The sequence below is a fragment of the Grus americana genome, chromosome 2 (assembly GCF_028858705.1).
Source record: "Grus americana isolate bGruAme1 chromosome 2, bGruAme1.mat, whole genome shotgun sequence".
Taxonomy (NCBI): domain Eukaryota; kingdom Metazoa; phylum Chordata; class Aves; order Gruiformes; family Gruidae; genus Grus; species Grus americana.
In genome coordinates this window covers 116,626,483-116,647,894 of record NC_072853.1, presented here as the reverse complement: position 1 = coordinate 116,647,894, position 21,412 = coordinate 116,626,483, and the positions used below count along the sequence as shown (strand labels likewise).

Sequence of the window (21,412 nt, the reverse complement as noted above, 5' to 3'; positions counted from 1 at the left end):
ACACATCGAAACAATTCACACCAAAGAGGAAGGACTGTCTTGGCATTAGAAGAGTCCCTGGGACTCAGGAGACTGAGGTTCACTTACCAACTCTATTTGGACGTAGTCATCTTAGGTGACTGCCAAAATCACGTGATTTCCTTGTAACTCCAGCACGTCTCCATAAATCGAGGATAACCACAATTCTTCCCTGCCTCTCTGAGACTGCTGCATGACTGCACTCTCCAAAACAACTGAGCAGCAGCAGCAACAGTGCAGGATATTTTGACCGCACAAGCAACAGCTACGTTCCAGGTGGTCCAACCCCAAGTAGCTGCAGAGCTCAGACAGCAATGGTAGATCCTCACCCTGAGGGGGGTGGTGTCAACAGCCCCTCCCTGCTCTTCCTTCAGGAGACATTGATGGTAGCTCCCATGCCAGTACCGGCTTATGCACAGGGAATAATGTTTGCCTGCAAGCAAGCATTGACTGCACGACTAGCCACTTGGTGCTTAAACCGAGGAAATGGTGATGGGCCAGACAAACGGCCTTGGGTGACCAGCTGCTCCATGTCAACACGTATTATAGCTCACTTTCAACTGCCCTAGCAAATGCACACACAAACATATTTACGTCCACACAAGCAAGAAGCGATGTGCCTATGCTTACCCCTGCAAATGGAAAACAGGACCTCTCTTTCAAACGCCGACAAGCTCCTAGGGATAACCTTTCACAAATAAACAACCTGCTCTGCTCCGAGAGGGATTTTATAAAGAACAGAGATTACAATGGGCTTAATCATGATTAAACACTGATCTGGCTCAATCTACTCAAAAGCAGACAAAAGATAAATAAAAATCTCCAGCAGATGCATTTCATACTGGAAATTCTGGAACCTCGATTGACGTCATACTTTTTAAGTTCAGATAATATCTGGAGGAAACAGTACACTGGATCAAGAAAACAAAAGCAAATTTCTAGTTAAAATCCTCCGTGCTCTGTATAGAAAGGAGAAGGCTACAACAGGGAATGCACAGCGCAGCTCAGCATTTTACAAACCTGGTTTTGACTGTAGCTGAAATTGCACTATTGGAGTGATGCAACTAGAAAGAAACAAGCACTCCCTTTTGTCCTCATCTCCTGGGTCCTACCCTGTAAAAGTGGGCAACATTAGTCATTTCCCCTCGGACAAAAGCTGCTTGTGATTGATGACAGGCAAGTTAATTTTCTTTTACTGAAATAATGCCACGTCCTCAGTGTCACCCCAGTTGTGGTGCGTTGATTCCTCAGGCACAGTATGAAAATTCTGCATGATAGGAAGGGGTTGCATCTAGCGAACATCTCCCAAATAAACATCTGGTCTTTCCTACGGGTAAGGAAACCCAGGAAACAGATTCCACATCATAGGAGTACTGCTGAGGGAGGTGGAAAAAGTCAAAAAATGAGCACAGATCCTAGGGACTGCTTGCTTACAGTGCTACACTTCCCATTTTATTCAACGGGATAAAGATGTTCTCTTCAAGGAAAGAGAAGTAACTCTTCATATGGGGGGTAGGGGGAGAATCTATGTGGAGGAGAAGGCTGATCAGAGTTTTCTCATTCTATCATCCCAACTCTTCATGTCCACAACCAGAAGAAATGCCCAGTGGATGACCACATAACGTTCTGCCAGCAGACAGAAGAGATCCCTTCCTGTACTAAGATGGCTAGAAGCTACATCACTGCCTCTCCTGGTGCCCAGAGAATGTATTCTGTGCTTCACAGCTGCAGGACCTCTACTTCCCAGCACCAGGTAAAAGACTTTTGAACCCTTTTGATTTGTGACCTCCAAAATTCTCCAGTGAAGGTGAAAATCCCCATACAGACAACGTAAGCCTACTGATAATTACTTTGTTCTTCTCTCTGACCTCTTGGATGTAGCTCACAGTGCATAAATTTGCCATCACTGCCACAGACAGACCTTGATAGTGAAACCTACGTTAATTATCCTGATTTTCAAGCTGCAAGATATCATCAACTTCAAGAACATCATCTCTGAACAAAATCATAGTTCTCACCCCAGCTCCCACCATCCTTCAGCCCACCCATCTCTCCTGCCAGTCTAGATAGATCACTTCCAACTTCAAGTAGAATAATCATCACTTTGCAGTTGAATTCCCCACTTCCACAAACTGCAGATCAGAGTTACACGATTTGTGTTTCCTAGATGAGAAGCCAACAAACAGCTCTGTCTTTGGAGTCAAGTGGAGACTCCTTTCTCATCCACAGTAACAGCACTTCCTTATTAATACACAAGTAGGAAACTAATGGGTTACTGTTGCTTGTTCCCAAAGCAGGCTCACCTTATAAAAAGCTGTCAGGGGATTGCTAAATATAATGTTGTTGTACAGATTATTTAACTTTCCTCAATAACCTACTTCTAAAGGAGAAATGAGTTCAAAAGCCCATGTTAACACCTGAAAGGTGCAGGGGGGAACATATGACAGAATGCAAAGAATATTTTTATTTTTCCTTACTCTTCCTGCACACCCTACTGGCATCAAGCACCAATGAGAACAATCGTTTTGGCATACTTGTTGCCTATGGAAAAGGACTACAGATTTAAACACTAAAACAGCAACCAATGTGAAATGTCACCTAGCTAGGCAGTTCAATCTGCTAATTACTTAAAGAGATTTATTTTTAAACTATAAAAACAGCATGTTCCTCAGGAGAATTTATTTCTTCCCCTTCCCCAAATAAATACAATTAACACTTGCCAAGTAGAATTCTTCATCTGCAATTAAGGACTTCCCAAAATTAGACCAAGTACTCAAAAACACGTTGGGCCAAAAGTGTCCCTGGGGGGTCTCTCCCAGGGCTGCGCTTCTGGAAGAGGAAGAGTTGCTTCATACAGGACACAGCGCCAACAAACCTGCGTGCCTGAGATACTCCTTTCTAAAGCCTGAGTGGCCTTGAACCCTTGCGGGGACGAGGCTGTCACGACCACAAGCCCTCCCTTAGCATCTCATCGTCCGTGTTCCTTAGTGCCCCTGGCAAGCGGCAGCAGCACTTCTGAAGCAAAGGCATGCCAGCAAAGCAATCCCACGGCAGCTGGGGCAAGCTGGGCAAGGAGGTAGGGGGAAGCAAACAGATCGATTTGAAGGTTCAAGGTAAGACAAAATGCAGGTAAAGCATGCACTTAGTTTTAAGCTGCTGGTGAGACCGTTCACGTGGAGTATGTGCTGGAACGGGTCTGATGGGCCACGACCAAAACAAACACAAATAAGCCCGTCTCTGACCCAGAATTTTCTCCAGATAAAGACTCTTGGTCTTCTTGCATGATCTGGTCCTGTTTCACCAAGATAAATTAATATTTTCCCATTACTCTTAATGACAGAAGTGTGGTGCTGGGGTCCAACTTCACAAGCAGCACCCCTCTTCTGCAGTGCTTACAGGTGCCCACGGCACCCCAGAGCAACAAGCCAGCTAATGAGCAGCATCCAAGGGTCAGGCAAGCTTGTCCCAGGCCAGGATGAGCTGTAATTAAACCCTGCCAATGATCACTTCTGTCTCGGCAACCCCAAGCATAAATAAAGCCAAGTGTAGTAGATCTTTGGCTTAAAGGGTCATTTTGGTCAAATTTGCCAAAACATTAGGGTTTAGGAAATTAAATGCATAGCGTTTTTGCATGATACAAAGCTTCTCATGGCGTGATCAATTCATTTTCAATGGCCAAGGTGGGAAAAACATTTAAAGATAATAAACTATCTGAGATAGTCAGAATGGCATTAAACCCTTTTGCTGTAAGCAGTGACTAAATAACTGATGTGCAGCTTTTGAAGCACAGCAGCGCTCCACTAGACGAGGGCAAAGCTTTCCGCAACGTACCCGCAGGGGGGTTGCCATCTTCTCGAGACCCCAACAGTTCAAGTAGGTTCCCCTAGCCTGCTCCAACAGCCTGCTGCTTCATGTGCCTCGCCTCCCAGACAGTCACCCCGTTTCAAAACTGTGTTTTGCAGTGCCAGATAATTTTCTGATACTGTCTCAAGAGACGTGCTACACATGCTCTTAACTTCAATGTGATTTGATTTAACGGAGCTGGTCTGCAGCACAAACGCTAGTGTGTGCCCCTAAGTCTCTTCAGGGGACACTGCTGTTCACCAGCGTGCTTCTACTCACTCTGGGTTTCCACGCATCAAACATATATAACAACACGTTCAAAGCTAAGCACTGAAATTTAGAAATAAAAAGATTACGGAAGTTCAGAACCACCTATGACAGACTAGAAAGTGTCCTATAGGAAAAACACTTTTATGTTGCCATATCCGTAGCTGTCTCAAAGAAAATTTCCCTTCAAAAACCAGAAAAATCAATATTGCAATGTATATTAAAATATTATCATTTAACTACATTCTGTATTGCTGCAATACAATGCAGACAAATAACGATTTACAAATACAAAACTCAGCACGTGCTGTGCAAGCAAGCAGGACAAGGGATTTTGTTCTAGTCTACTTTTTTTTCCCCTCCTGTATTTAAAAAATAAAGACAGCAAATTTCTTTGAACTTACATAATTCCACCCTGTTATTTTCCAGAGGGCTAAACCGGCCTTTTAAATTCTTTAAGCTTGGCATTGTATGAAAGCAGATATCAAATATTCAGAGAGCTCGATTTAGAAAGATCATTTTTCTGAGGCTGAGCCTTTCTGAAGAGCTTCCTGCAGAGCTCCAGACAATGCCTCAAACAGCCATTCCCAGGAGGCTGAGGTCAGTCGCTCTTGCCAAGCCATGTTTTAGGAGGCATTGGGCCAAAGGGAGGTGCACGCCCCACAGAAAGGTGAGAAGCGGACAGGGTGCGAGGTGCCAGAGAAGCCGACTGCTGCAAACAACAACAATTGGTGAATATTAATCTGTTTCGCACAATGAGCGGTTGAGAACTGTGTCTTCTTCACATGCAGAAAACAACAGTATCACCTGCCTCGTCCTCTGTCACTGCCTTTTAACAAAATCCACCTCTTTGGGTCAAAATCTGAGTTGACCAAAGCCAATGAAGAGATGTCTCTCCTGAATTAACTGGGTTGTAGATAGGACCTCTGTGAAATGCATCTCCAATGGCAAAGCACAAGGCTGAAGCACACGCTGCTGCTGGATTTCATGTCAACCAGTATTTCTAGAGTACCCAGCAGATATAGCCACAGCCGTCTGGCTTTAACACGGTGCTGCAGGACCTTCTCCTTCACACAGATAGGATGTGCTTGAGGCAGGAGGTTTTCTCCTTCCTCCCCCAGGCTTGCCAGGTCGTTTATAGGTACAGAGGGGCTGCTTGGGTCAGCAGCAGCTCAATGCCTGCCATAAGGCAGCAGTTCTCCTAGCAGGGCTCTGAATCCAATTGTTTTCTTTGAATCCTACCAAGTCTCTCCTATTTCCATGCTGCCTCCCAACTAGCTCCTTGGTCTTCTAGATGAAGGAGCTGGTGCAGAAAGTGAAGGGAACCCACCGGTCCCAGCTTGGGCACTGGGAGTCCAGTCCTACCTTCCAGGCCAGCAAAATCATAAAACAATAAGAAATAAAACATTTGGTTCTTCACGCAGAAGGAAATGATCTATAGGGTACTGCTGTGTTTGGAATACCCTTGGATGAAGAGCAACACCGGGTTTTATTATTTACAAACCCTCCAGCCTTTTGTGGCTGCTGGTTTTGCTGCGGCTCCGCAGGTAGGATCTCAAGCTGCTGAGGCACTGGCGCCTTGGCTAAACCAACGGGAGGTTTTAGGCGCTGGACCAGGGGGATGCACCCCCTGAAGAGGACCACGTTGCTTGGAAGCAGGAGGCCATCGGCTCTGCACAGCTTCTCCTCTCTGCCCCCCAAGCAGCCGAGTGCAGGCTGTTTGCAAACCCCTATGACAGTTGATGGATGGCACATCCCTCAGGTCTCCGTAAGGCCAGGCTTAAAGGCAGGCCTATCCCTCCGCAAGGCAGCCAGGAGAAGAGCTCGGACTGACATGCACCATATACTCGGCTGGTGGTGTTAGGGCTGATGATGAGTAGCTAGCTGCTTTGATCCCTTCATCACTAAATTAGCATTTCTTCCACCTCCTGCCATTCTCTTGAGCTGGATGCTTAAAAGCGGCACCTCAGACGCTCTTTCTAGTTCAGACATTCATCACTGTCAGTTCAAATCATCTACTTATCCTAGCTATTAGCAAGGAGCTAATTTCAGGAAAGCTAATATGGGCAGACTAGAGGCACTGCTTACTACAAGTTCATTGTAAAATCAGAAAACACTTAAAAGCATGTGGTCAGCTTGGACGAAACATCGCCGCTCTGACTTTATGTACTGTATAGCTAGAAAGATTTCCTGGTTTATGGTGCATGATTTTCCATAAAGTTAGGAAGCCCGACTAACAGAAGGCTTTAAGAGCTAAATGTATTATGACAGTTGTATAAGATATTTTTTAAATACCTTTTCGAGCGCTTCTCTGTCAACCAGCTCCTGCACAGCCAAAAGCTTGATGCTGTAAGAAAAAATAGAGAGAAAAAGAAAGATTTAATCACTCCATTGCAAGCATTACAGAAACACAAGCAAGAGCAGAACTGAAGCTCTCTTTTTATCTTCTCACATCACAAAAAGAGTCTATAAAGGTATAGATACATAAAGCACTCGGGATATAATAAATTAAAGCAGGAGAGAATCAGTGTTACTCTGTCTGCTTGGATTTAGCTGTCCCAAACAGATTTTCTGGTTTCCGACTTAAAAGCATATCAGAATTCACCTTATCGAGAAACTGCATTAATCATTACATTTTTAATACCCTAAACTAACGCTGAATGATCTTCTGAATGATGAACACAGAGAAAGACTCAAACATTTCTTTTGGTTTTAGTCAGCTTTGTTCTTCAGTATCAACAGGTTTCTGTGAGTCCCACAACAGTCACTCCCAGGGATTTAAAATATTACATATATAAGCTACAGTAACGAAGATAATCCAGCTCAAGAAATTTTAGGGAGATGTGAGAGAAATGCGCATAACCGTTTGAAAGCAGGGTGGAGAGATAATCAATAATTATTATTTTTGTAATGTAATTTGCAATCAAACCCAAATTTCTTCACCTACTGAATCTTTTCTAAGTTTACCTCTAGGGGCGAAATCCTGCACACTGAATTTAATTCACTTCAATAAGACTATGACAGTTACTTAAGCAGGATTTTTCCCTATAAGACAAGTAAAAACACAGCTAAGTCGAGACATGTAAGAGACCCTTGTACAACATATATTCTTTCATAATCAGTTTAATGAGTAATTAGAAATTATCCATTCTCCTTCAACATTCTCCCCATGTAGTGCAAAAGCCCAATCCCTTCGACACTAAGGAATTTCAGAAAAACACCTTGTTGCATCCTCACCAAGCTGCAGGGCTCACAGGACAGGTAGAGAACCTGAAAAACATTCAGTGTGGGAACGGTGACTGGCCATTTGTGGACAATGAAATTGTAAGGCACCAGCTGTATCAGCTGAATGTCTACAAGTCTATGGGGCCTGATGGGATTCATCCCAGAGTTCTGAAGCAGCTAGCGGATGTTACGGCAGGATCCCTCTCAATCACAAAGGTCTTGGAAGTCTGGGGAGGTCCCCACTGCCTGGAAGCTATCCAACGTTATTCCAATTTATTAGAAGGGCGTGAGGAAAGATCCAGGAAACTACAGATCTGTTAGTCTAACCTCAGTTCCTGGAAAAAATATGGAGAAGATTATTCTGGATACTATTGAAAGGCATTTAAAGAACAATGCAATCATCCAGGCACAGTCAACATGGGTTCACAAAGGGAAAGTACTGTTTAAATAATTTTATAGCCTTCCATGAAAGGTCACCTGCCTAGTGGATGAAGGGAAGGTGGTGGATTTACTTTTTCTGGATTGTAGTAAGGCTTTTAGTACTGTCCCTCACAGTATCCTTCTGGACAAGTCATCCAACTGTGGGATGAGCAGGTACAGGGTGTGCTGGGTGAAGAAGTGGCTGAAGGGCACGGCTCAACGGGTTGTGGTGAATGGGGCTACATCTGGATGGCAACCGGTCAGCAGCAGTGTTCCTCCAGGCTCAATCCTAGGGCCAGTGCTGTTCAATATTTTTATCAATGATCTGGGTGCAGGAGTTGAATGCACCATTAGCAAGTTGCTGATGATACTAAACTGGGAGGTGCTGTTGACTCTCTTGAGGGATGTGAGGCCTTGCAGAGGGATCTAGATAGATTGGAGCAATGGGCAGTCATCAATGGCATGACATTTAATAAGAACAAAAGCCAGATTCTGCACCTGGGATGGAGTAATGCCAGATACAAGCATAAATTAGGAGAGGAGTGCCTGGAAAAGCCATCTGGACACAGTCCTGGGCAACTGGCTCTAGGTGCCCCTGCTTGAGCAGGGGGGTTGGACCACATGACCTCCAGAGGTCCCTTCCAACATCAACCCTTCTGTGATTCTGTGAAAGCAGATGGAACTCTTGAGACGCCCAGACCATTACCAATTACGCTTATTTGAAATTAAAAGCACAACAGGGAGGAGCTAGGGTCATTTCCCCGTTCTCTTCAGTCTTTGCAGATTTTAAAATCCATTCGATGCCAAACTCACCCCTTCAGTTTTTTCTAGGCTTTTCCATAGACAAAGCCCACCAAACTAGTTAAGTCTAATTACCAGATTATGTTAGAAACATGAAGGAGGCATCCTTCCCTGAAGGGATGGAGGAGGACTGTGGGTGTCCTCCCCGTCCCTGGGCACTTGCCATCAACGGTCCACAGCACCTGCCTTGGCCAGAAGGCACAAGGAATCAACAACACAAGCACTGACATAGCCAGGCGTCTGCTTTAGGACTGCACAGTTACGATTCAGCCCGCCTAAACTTTAGCTCTCTACAGCTTTAGTGTGTAATCGAAGCCAGTGTTTAGATTTGCTATATGGTCAATGAAACAAGAGAGGGATCTCACATCCCCAGGGCAGTTCAACCCACCCATCCTGGCATCATCCTCTACGTCCTCCCACAAGGGCAGAAGCTGCTGTCACACTGTGCTGCCCCAAGTCAGGGTTGCAGAAAGCTGGCAGGCTTCTTACCCATGGAGTAGATGAGTACTGCAACTCTGACTGCTCACCTTCCTTACCCAGTCTTAACACCAGTCACTTTAATATATTATCCTTGGACTTCAGAGGATAATTTCCTTTACCCAGGGATACAAAAACACTTGCGTGGCAGTGGAAGAATCAAATGATGCATATAAATATTGTTTAAATTACTTTCACAACTCTGTAGACAGACACAGCAAAGAATCAGTATAGTTAAAAGCTCATATTCAAGGCTGTGCGAACAGCCAATGTAGAAGTCTGCCAAAGGATATAATATGCCGTGTACTACAAGGAGTTTTATTAGCCTTTCAAAACCTCACAGCAATGTTGCATAATTCTTGAACGTCCACAGACATCTTATACATTAATTAGGTACGTCCATCCTGTAACAGCAGCTGGCAAAACATAGCTTTAGTCCTGTCCTTCTACTGTGCTACAATGCTTTGCACTGCAAGTATTCGCAGCCTAACCCCTAAACACAAATGTGCTTTCACTTTAACGTACTTCTAGTTTTCAGATTTCTTCAAGGCATCCTAAAAAGCCTATATCCAATGAATTATAAAATAGCCCCAGACCATACATTTCCAGTCTGTAGAGGCTATTATTACTAAGACAGAGAGGGTGGAGATGGTTCAGAAAACAACAGGATCATCAGGAAAAAGAAAAAGGTATTCCATTAAAGCCCAACCACTACAGTAGCAGGGGCACCTGATTTTCTGTAACTGCTTGGTGAACACACTAGGCTGCCCACAAGCATTCAGCTGAACTGGAAGGTACAGTATAGGGAGAGTATAAAGCAAATACAAGGTGTTTTTTAACATCATTTTTCTTGCAATTCAGCCAGCAAGCAAAATAAAGACGGGATGGGCACCAAGCAAAGAAGGCACCTCCCTCCATTTAAAAACCACTGCAATGTTGTGTCCAACCCTGAACTTCAGAAGGAGCCTAGGCTGATGCATCTTGGAGAACAAAGTCCAACAACGTAGGCAGTAGCAATGCAGCCACGATCAAGACCTGTCTCTGAATTCAGAGCTCACCTCTTAGTTTTGGAAAAAACACACTCAGGTGAGAGGAAGATAGTTTAACATGCATGTGGAGGCATCCAGGATGCTCACAGCCAGCTGGGCTGCTGCAAAGATTGCTTCAAGTCCATGTGTATGTTATAAAATCTGTCATTTTGCCATTTCCTTCTGCAAGCTGTACAACACAATGTGGGTTTTGTTATGCAAATTACTTTTGTCTTTTTCCTTTTGAAGCCAGAGACTTTTTGATCACTTAATCATCCAAAGGTAGAATTTATCAATCAAGGCTGCTGATGCTTCTACCAATTGACTGATTTATTTCTAGAACGTTAATTGTGAATTATCTGACACTCAATAGCTGCAGAAGAAAGACGTAGAGTGCCCCAAATGCAAGTACTGTTTTCATTAGAGATCATAATCTCATTGTACAAACCTACCCTCCTTCCCATTTACACTAGGAAAGCCCCACAGGATCTCCTTCAGCTGGTATGCTTTTATTTAAAACAAAGTATACTGAGTTACACAGAAGCAAGCAATACAACAGGGAGCAAGAATCTTTTTACTTTATCTGATTATATTTACAGGGATGCTGTACTCTTGTTCAGAGCACAGAACCCATACAAAATGTTTACATCCTACAGAGACAATGCATATGCAGGGCCAGAAGCAAATCTGAATTCAATGCTGTTACATGATTTGCAACAACACTAGTTTGACTCTTGGTGAGAAAAAGACTTCTCTCTACTGTTATAAATTTACAGAGATCAAAGTTTGCCCAGTATTTTACTCTCTTCTGCTCAGGTGACACCAAGCTATTTTTTCTGGGTCAAAAGGAATCAGCAAATGCAAATATCAGTCTTCATACAACCAGCTGCAAGACGCTTCTTTCCTTGAGGCATCATCATGGATGCTGTCTCTGCCCATTGGATTACAGTCCACTACCTGGAAAATTGGTCTTGATAGCCAGTTATTTACGGCTATTTCTTCCAGCAATTCCAAGCAACATTTGTATGTGCTACTTTATGCAATGTCAGCTTGGAAGTGCAGCTTCTTTCAAGGCTGCTGCTTTGGGGGTTTGAAGCTCTGAAAAGAAATCAGGCTGTTTGTTCAGGCACTACATCAGCAATCCTACAAACACTGAAAGCAGCTCATAACTATGTATGCTGTTTGTAGTTTACGTGTTCGCCAAGGATTTCAGTAACAGAGAGGGGAAAAAATCTCTAATAAAGCAGAAATACAAAGAGAGCTACCAAAAACCAATGCTCAAGCCCAAGGTCTTGCTGTCTACAATATAATGCCTATGTACTCTGTTTATATACCAATGTGACTTCTTTTATCCTCACCTGTGGTATGTGAACACTAAGTCATGTAGAAAAACATGTTTTCCGAAGAAACCTTCTGGTTACTGGAGCACCTCCTCTAATCTACCAGCTTTAAAATATACTGGTAATAAATCTGTACTGCAAGTAACTATATCAACTTGATGAAAATGACCCTGGTTGTATCTGAAACCATAATAAAAATACTGACTCAGTTACTTACATGATCTATTTAAAAAAAAGCTATTGAAGTTAATATCCTGGCACCCCAGGCACACTCAAAATACTTGAAAACATACAGTAATCAGGATGACGGACTCTCCTCCAGCAGTAAAAACATGCAAACATGATGTGCTGTCAAGGCAACACATGACTCTCTCTTTTTTTGGCCATGGGTGATGCACGGCGTTCTCCTCTAAGGGAATTCCTTTTGGTTTCCAGAAGATGAGTCAGTGCCGAGCAAATGCCTATAGTTACAGCATGTTTCTACCCCCGAGGGTAGCACTGCAATCAGTGCCTCAAAGTATTTCCTACTTAAAAACACGTAGATTTGGGTTCCTCTCTCTAATCCCACGTACTTAAATTATTCCTGGGTACCCAGGTACCCAGGAATAATTTAAGCCTTTTCAACAACCTTTTGCAATATTGCAAACTTGCCAATAGGTCCCTTGCTGGTTAGTGCGTTCCTATTCACTGAGGGCCACCATCACATTTTATTTGTACAGACCTTCACTTCCCAGCTTGAGTTCGCAAAATCCCACCTGCTCTTGCAATAGGGGATGTCAGGGCCTTCCCAAGAACTACTGCAGGGTCATCTGCCTGGAGACCAGCGAACCTACGGCTCTGCAGCAAGGCAGGTGGGACAGACAGAAAATGCTACACAAGGCAGATCCAAGATCCATCCATGCAGAACACACCTGAGGTCTTCACCTGAGGAAGAGAAGCTGCTTCCCCCAAAACCAGCTTGAAAGGTGCTCTAGGATAGGGGCAGAGAGGATTTAGGATTACAGCCAGTTTCTGGACCACTCTTGCACAGCACTAGACTTGCAGCCACTATGGACGCATGTCACTTGGCTGCCACTCTCAAGGGAGAAGGCCTCCAGAGCAGAGCCCTGCATCAACAAGCACAGCGACCTGCATCTGCTGAGCTGACCCTGGAGCAGAGCTGAGGTTCCCACTCAGTGCAGAACCTGGTCATTTGGGGAGAAAGGGAAAGAGGAGGAAAGCGTGAAGCGTTAAGTTTGGTGGTCAGAGAATCAGCAAAGTATTTAAGTAAACACTTGGCCTCACGACAGCGTCCTGCAGAAGGAGCCAGGTGCTGTGATGCAGGGTGGCTGTGAAGGTAGAGTAGCAAGACCCCATCTGGAAGCTGGCACTCACAGCACCTGCCCTCAGCTCTCCATACCTTGTTAGCCAGTGAACAGCTGGTGCACGGTGAGTCTCCAGGCATGCCAGCACAGCTGGATTTGCTACCACTTTGCTTTTCTTTCCCAGCAGCCAGCCTCCCTCCTCAGCCTTGAAGAGCAGAGCTCCAGAGCCAGTCAGTGCTGCCCGTCTCCAACCGGTGGGTTGGTATGGCACGTGGCTCACAGCCAGACATCAGCAACCCACGTTTGTCAGCCAGCAGCAACGTGAACTGAGTATTGGTCTCAATTTGCTTTGCAAGCTTACACATCTTTGCTCAGGGCCTGAGTTTTTCCAAAAACCTCATGCTTTCTATTAGTCAGTGCATAAGCCTGACTAAAGTTAACAACATGAAGAAATGCTGTTTGACTTCTCTTCGCTTTCTGGCTCCTTCTTCAGCATACAGCTGTACTGAATCACACTTCAACTAGATTCACAGACATTATTATAAATAGCCTGCGCAAAACCCATTCAACCCCAAACCGTTATTTCGAGCATCCCTAAATCATTCCCTCCACTCTCCCTTTTGGTCCATAAACTTTTCCCCTTTGTGCTTGAGATAAGATCCTATAACCATGTTATGGCCCAAGGTGAACATGCATGGATGACTTGCATATCCAAAAGTAGAGCATGGATGCACGTAACAGAAGAACCCCCTACTCACATTGGGGTTAATAAACATGAAAGAAGAGGACAAAACCCCTTGGGTCATCAAATTTGTATGCTAAAATTGCATTTGCATATCTACGCAAACTGGCTTCACTCATAAATCAGTTCTGCTCTACAAGATCGGCATGAAACATGAGAGTCAGAAGAAAACAAAACAAAACAAAAATGCAGCTGAGCTATGCTAATGGCCCCTGGTACCTGGGAAGGAGCGTTCCCCATCAGCTGCCCACTCTCGCCCACCATCCCCACACCTGACCTCAGTCCCCAGCTCTCCTCCCGAAAGGGCACGCTCCATTTCATCACCATTCACATCGCAGCCCACAGCCCCAGTTTCCCCTTTGGCGTTTGCCAGGTGACAAGGTGAGTAACACTAAGGACGATTGTTGCTTACAGGCTGGGGAAGCGGCTGTCATGGGTATGTGTTCACCGCGAGGGCTGTGGCGTGTCCCCACTGCAGCCAGCTGTCGACGGTCTGACGTTAAGGGCTGTGATTAACTGTTTTCTAATTGTTTTAAGTGCATGCAGAAGCTCAGGCAGCAACCATGTGCTGCTTCAGGAAGTGCACAGAGGGTAGAGAAAGATAACAGCCAAAAAGTGACAAATGTAGAAAAACATACATCCTGCTGCTTAAGCCTATGGGGATGTGTGTGTTTTTTATGCATGTCATGAAAAAACATCTCATTTTTGCTGGCATATCTTATTTACAAAGTTGTCTTTCCCCCCACAACCCTGTTCACTCAAACCCCAGTAAAACCAAAAGCAGACGGAAGAAAGAAAAAAAAAAAGCACACTTAATGATTTTCAGCCTCATAAACTTCCTCCGTCTACCCCTACAAAGTCTGACAAGGAAATAAAATCGGTTTCTCCTTTTCCACTAAAAGCATGTGTGTCTTTTCAATCATTCCTTAAATGGAAGGAAAAATCGCATCCACTGCCACATCTTAACAGCTGCTGGAAGCCACCAGAGAGCTCATGAAGTAAGCTGACGGGCTTGGATGGGAATACCATGCCATATTGCTTTGGGACTAGCTGCCAGCTAATGACACAACAAAATGATTTGGAAGATTCTCAGGAAAAAAAAAATATATATATCTACAATAAGTAGAAATTAGGATAAAACCAGGGAGCTGCATTTCCTTTAAAAAAATATTTACTCTATATATGTATCTATATTATAGCATAGTATGCATTTATATAAAAATACATTATATATACACCTATATTATATAGTAAATAGCTACATAAATTTTGTATATAATTTTATAAACATTTTTAATACATATATAACAATATATATGTGTACATTTATTTAGGGCTACTTTTTTGCATTTTCCTAGTTTGGATGAAAGCAGCTGTTCTTCGATGTCTAGCTGTCATTGATTTGCCTGCAAAACATTTTGAAATCAAAAAGCAGATGAAGGCTCTGCAGCTGGGAAGGGAACCAAGAGTAAATGGAAGGAGCAGAGAAGTTGAAATCCATCGAGCTAATTGGCGGTGTAGCGCAGGCCCAGACAAACACCGTTCCCCCATGTTTGCGTTTGCAGATCCTATTATCTTATGTGAGTGATTGGATTATTTGTCATGGGGAGAAAGGAAACTGTAATGGAACTAAAAAGGGGAAAACATGAATTATGGATGGTTACTACTGAGAGCTGAAGGAGGGAAACAGCAGCATTACTCAAGCTAAAAGGCAGGAGGCAACTGAAATAGTCACTCCTTTCTTTTTCCATTTCAGCAGTTCCCTGGGTCCAGGGACGCTCTCTCAATCCTCTCTCCTTGCTATTCTCTTTCCTACGCCTACAGCAAAGCCATCGTTTTGCAGGACCTACGAACTTTGCATCGAGGGTCTGATTTATGTTCAACTGATGCTGTGGTTTCAGCACAGCTGTATTGTTGAAGGAACAGAAGGATGATTCATAAACCCTGGATGCTGTGTATTCCCAATGCATGAGTGTGAAACCAAAAAGGGAGGTTGCAAGAACAGCAAACTTCTTCCTAGCACTTTGGAAGGGAGCAAGATGTGCTCACCAAGTGACCTAAACCACAACCAGCAGCAGAAAGCATGTGAATGCCCACATATAATGAGACGTGGAAGCTTCCTTGGGAACACCCATTCCAAAGGGATGAAATGCTGCTGTGCATACGGACATTTCCTACATCAGTAAGCAGAGCAGGTCACACAGAGTGAAATTAAGAGGGGAGCTGCTCAAAACTCCCAGTCTTGCTGTGCCGCTAAAGAAACAACATTCTTTTCTTGTCCTTCTACCCAGAAAAGGTGTCTTCTGAGTTGAGGCACTGATGCTTGACAGGACACTTCTGCAAATTCTGGGGGTTGCTACCACAGAGAGGATTAAGAGCAGCAGGGAAGCATCCTACTTACCTCCTCCTCCACATAGAGGATCACATCTCAGGCCTAATTCTTTCCTTTCTCAGGAAAGGGGTAAGAAATAGGAAGGAGACTGGACATCACCTACTCATTTCCACTTGCATAAAGTCTCCCTTTCTGAAGATTCCCTCAAACTTTTAAAGCAGAGGGAGCTGCAGAAGGAGCATCCTTGTGGGTACATGCAGCATGTGCATGCACCTAAATACTGTCCTTTCATTCATCACTATGTTCACCCAGATTTGCTATCCCATCTCAATTTGGGGTGAAGAGTACTGAAGCCATGAGCCCAGAGCTAGCTGCACTTTCTAGAAAAGCTCTTGTTTGCTTAGTTATAGGCCATCCTATGGCCTTTTCTTTTGCTGTCCTCTTATTCTTTTTTTCCTATCCTTCTCCAACTCTATCTCTGCAAACTGGTGCAATGCCAGGAGAGTGGCAGCAGTTAGAAACGTAAGCATCATGGAACACTTCCAAGGTCCTCAGAAGAAATGTTGGTTATTAAGGGTTGGGATACATTCCACTTGATTGAACAGAACCAAAACCAATTCCTGAGAGGCAAAGGTTAATTAGAAAAATGGCTCAAAAGAATCAATCTGTTCTAACTCATTATTTGTTGACTTTTTAAAAAATTTTAAAAGAGAGTTTAAAATAGACTAGGCAGCTGAAAATAACCTCCAAATTCCCAAATGCATGAGATAAAACCACAGAAGACTTGAAACTGCCAGTAACATAACAATTACAGAGTAGTAGCCTAATGAATAAAGAACAAGCAAATCAAATACCTATATTAAATCATATTGAATGCAGCAATCTTGTCTGCATATATCTACTAAGGGGCACCAGGTACAGACAGTGGCAATGCAGCTTGACTTCCAACATCATCCAAAACTTGGGGTGACAATCCAGGAGGCTTCTCTGTCACCACTTCCACCTACCCCTTCACTGATTACTCCTGTGCAGAACATTTCACTACATGATGATTCAGGCAGCATAAGAGAATGCTATTGCAAGTGTGTGTGGGGGAAATCTGATGACAGTTATATTTACTCACAAAAAACACACAAGTTGTTTCAATTCATTTCTGACAGCAAACCAAAACCAGTTGCCTGTATTAAAAAAAAAAAGGAGGGAGAGGAGTTAACTTTTAGTTTAATTTATATTGTGATAAAATGTATTTTCCTTCTCCCATACTGCATTTCTTACTATATTTAGCTAAGAGTAATAACGTCTCCCTTCAAAACAGTTCACCTTATGTCCACTGGTTTTGAAATTAGGGAAAATGCTCTGTATAATGTTCACAGTCCTTTTTTTAATTATTAATTTTCCAAAGGACGTCTGTTTCCTTATAATTCTGCAGGAAGAGAGAGGCTCACAGAGTGTTGTGTTTGTGGCAACATTGATTTCTTCTGACTCATTAAAACTGGACATGGGCAAGTTATTTAACTTGCACTGAATTATTCAACTCTGTCCAACGAGGGAGGAGACCAAGATTGAAAACAAAAATTTAGAAGCTCATAAAAATCAAAGGTGACTTAGAGCTTCCAAATATAGGCATTATGTTATAGTGTAAGTGGTCTCTGGCATTTGGCTCTTTTTCCGGATTTTCTGAATCATTCCCTGCTAGGATAGAGCTTCTTAGTTCTAGAAACAGCATCTTCTCCAATCCAACCCTGCCCCACTGCAGCAATGGAAAAATTGAGTAGTCCTTAATTACATCAAATGGGCATGTTTGGGAAAGGGCACACCACCAAGCCATCGTTCTGCCATGATGGGCAAAGCTACCAATAAAATTATGGGGGCTTGGGATACAAAGCAATTAGTAGGTACTCTACTTGAAAAATTTACGTCCGTGACCCTGCAAAACAGACTTGAACTTGGGAAGCAATAAAATGCTATTTGAAATAGTTTGCATCCCCTTTCTCCATCAGGTATGTGAAACAGTGGAAGCCAGTTTGTTTTGTTAGGTACAGGCCCACGAACAAAGCCGCAGTTTGGTGGCAGGAGAACCACAATCAGCTGGTGGTATCCGGGTGCTGGTAAAATTTAGCCTGGCATTATGCAAGGAGTCTTGAAGCTTCCTGGCTGTATCTGGATACAGAACTCCAAAGTCTTTTATAGTATGCTCTTAACAAAGAGATTGACCCACAAAAGTTGGCTTCTACTTTGAAGAGGCTGGCGGAGCGCCAGAGCAATTGTGCCTTTCATATGGGCATCTTCTGCAGAAGACTTCATGCCAAAGGGGAATTGTTTAAATGGTGGAGAAGGCCAAACACCAGGGATTAAAACAGGAGAACGTACACAAGAGATGCTCGGAGAGATGCTACGAAATTGTTGAGGAGAGGCAGTGCAACGAGGGGAAAGAGCACTACAGAAATCAAAACAGATGCTTTGGTCAAGTGTACTTTCCTCTACGGCTCTTTCATGAGCAGCTTGTGCTGTCTTACAAATTCAAAGACATTTCGACAGAAAGGATAAAATGAAGTGCATCATTACAACAGGTAGAGGATACGGCAGAAATGGTCTTAGCAGACGGCCCGTATGTTGTAAGGACTTCCCACTGTGTGGCTAAAAGCCAGCCCAACCGTGATTCTGGAGTGGAGATCAGGAACCTGGTGACAAGACCTTGATGCTGCAGCACCCTGCAAGAGCAAGGGGCAGGCATCAAGGGACAAAGAAAAGGACTTTGCCAAGGTGACTGGGGCCTTGCCACCATGAGGGGGATAAAAAGGAGGAGGTGACAAGATAACATTCCTGCATTACTACTCCAGCAAAAGTCTCCAGCACAGGCCTAGCCTAACACTATCAAGCTTGCACATCAACAGAGCTGAGCGTGTCAGTCAGCACAGCCATCTACTGCAACACAAACAGGAATCCACTGTCAACAACAGGGTCATTCTCTTTATAGCAGCTATACCATATGGTGCAGGAAAGGCCGCAGTAGATGAGACTTCCTCAAAACTGCCACTTGGCTTAGCCCACTTTAAGACTACAGAAAACAGAACAATTTGGTACCCAAGCTTTGAAGGAATAGAACATACACCCACCCTCCTAAAACTGAGGTCAATTGCACATTCCAAAATGTGAAGTAAAGACATGGGAAACTGTGAAAAAAAGCAGGCCAGAGGGAGCAGAGGGAGAAACCCCGAGTTCCGCATACGAGTGACGATGACGCTCCTCCGCCTTGCATGCACCCGAGCCTTTAACTGTCGGAAATGCCACTGAAGACAACTGAGTAAAGCTGCTCACACGTGGAGTTGATGTCAAGCCATAAAGAATTTTCTTTATGCTGATGCTATACTCTTAGGTCACCAGAAATGCAAAGAACATAACACTCAGCCAATACTGAGGCTGCATCTTGCGACAGGCCTCAGAAGGCACAAATCAGATAAGAAAACCACCTGTCACATGAAGTGTAAGTTAAAAGCCTCCTTTCCAAGAGCTAATTACAAAAGTATCCTACCAGCTTCATCTACAGTATCAGATGATACTGCATCAGAATATAGCTTATGGGGGCATTTGGAGTGCCATTTATATAACTTTAACCCAAATAGCAGACCAGACAGTTTTTCTATCAGTCCAGTTATTTTTTTTACTTTAATAATGACTTTGAAGTGTGATAGGGGCTACAAGAAGCTTAAGCCTCCGGTTAGCCAAAACCCACAACCTCGTATAGCCTTTGCTCTGAGTATCAGAGTAACACGGAAAGGTTTTGATTTAAACCTCCAGGGGATGCATCACATAGCTGCAACTCTAATCCAGGAGAGAATGTAATCCTTCCTCAATTCTCAAAGTCAGAAAAACTGGCTGAGTCGGCACTCTCCCGGCCAACTGCTGCCCTCAAACCAGCCTCTGCTCCATTTGCTGGCAGAGTTTTCCAGCAGCGCTATACTAAGCAGAAGGGAGAGACCACTCAAAAAGAAAGTATGCAACATACATGTATAGCAGAGCAGACTACAGCCTATCTCCACAGGCTGCTACCATTCGCTTTTTCTACTGTGTCCCAGAAAATTCCTAGAGACTGTGCATGGTAAAAAGAGGAATACTTCATCAACCGAATCTGTCTCCAGGAGCGCTACAGAACCACAAACACAGAAACGTTGGTCAAAAGAGGCCGTCTGACGCAACAACTCCCTCAACATGGGACTATCAAGAGGTCAGCTGTGGGTTCAACCAGCTGAGTTTTGAAAACCTCCAAAACTGTAAGGCTCCATGGCCTCAAGATAACCTCTTCAGTGCTGCACCAACTCGTGAATGAGGAAGCTTCTTGTGATGTGTGTTCTGAAGATCCAGAACAAGCCGATTGCCCACTTGCACTACAGCAAGGGGTTATTTTACCTGCAGTGCTGGGCTATGTGCTTCCTGTTGAACTTCTTAAGGCTTCTGTTGACCCAGACGAGTTTCTCCAGGATCTTCTGGATTGAAGGGCTACCATCTGTCATGGTAGCCACTCCCCCAAATGACATACTGTTACAGTGCATAATAACTTATTACCCATCATAAAGCATAATCAGCCTGTGTAGCAAACACAGACTACCACAATGTCTTTGTGGACATCGGAATAAGTTTATCTGACTAGACAGATGGGTAAATGTTTTTCTTTTTCCCACCCCAACAATAGCTTGTGCCAGTTTCTTCACAGGACAGAGCAAGATACATAGTAAAGAAGACAAACAGCTTCTCTGCTTCCCCTCACTCATCTCATGTAACAGGACATCACCACTGTCTTTATAATTGTCTCACCTGAGGGTTCCCAAGCCTTCTGGGCTGCAAGCTGCTGTCAAGATTGAAGCTCCTCTTCATGAAAGATCACATGCCGTTGTGAAACCTTTGACCAAAAGATGCTACAGAAGGGATGTCTCGCCCACCATGAAACCACAGTCATGTCAGTCACACCTCAGGAATGGGGCAGGCAGGGGGCAACTAATCCTTTATTTCAGCTTCTGTTGAGCTCCTAATCAGCATGGCATTTTCTGGCATGGGCTTATTAATGTGGCATGTTAACAACTCCCTTAAAGCAAGCATAGCTGAAGGTCTTCCCCTTGTTCTAACATGTAGTTGGAAAATCGCACAGTTCAGTTATTTTACATTCCCTTATCACAGTGGCCTTTTTGTTCTAGTATCTCATGACTTTGAGATCAGAATGAACTTCATCGCTTAAGGAACCTCATTAAAATGACCTATTTTTTCTACAGAAGAAGAGGAATCTGAAGTTTCTATCATGGAAGATATCATTGAAAGTTTTAAATTATGGAATAACAAGTTTCAAATCAAGAGTGTCGTATGGGTACTTACATAGAAGCTTCTGTCGCTAGCAATAATGGGTGCCATTACAAAGGCGGATTAACCATCTTTCAATTAATGACTGCAAAAAAGCCTGCATACAACAGGACGCATAGTAAATGCTTCCCTGCAGCTCAGTACTGCACACATGAGCAAGTTGTGACTTTCCCATTTATTTTGACAAATACGACCACAGCATTTGTCAGAACAATTAAAAAAACAACAAAAAAACCACAAAACAAGTGCGCTGTGGTGTTGGTCCC

General features: G+C 43.7%; 1 protein-coding gene across 1 annotated transcript in view; it reads right to left on the bottom strand.

Annotated features, from left to right (window-relative positions):
* The window catches only part of EEPD1 (endonuclease/exonuclease/phosphatase family domain containing 1), a 66,335-nt gene that overhangs the window by 23,954 nt on the left and 20,969 nt on the right, over nt 1-21,412 (bottom strand). Inside the window, exon 2 of the mRNA XM_054814642.1 lies at nt 6,424-6,475. Within this exon, the coding sequence (XP_054670617.1) occupies nt 6,424-6,475 (52 nt within the window). The remainder of the gene's footprint in view (nt 1-6,423; nt 6,476-21,412) is intronic.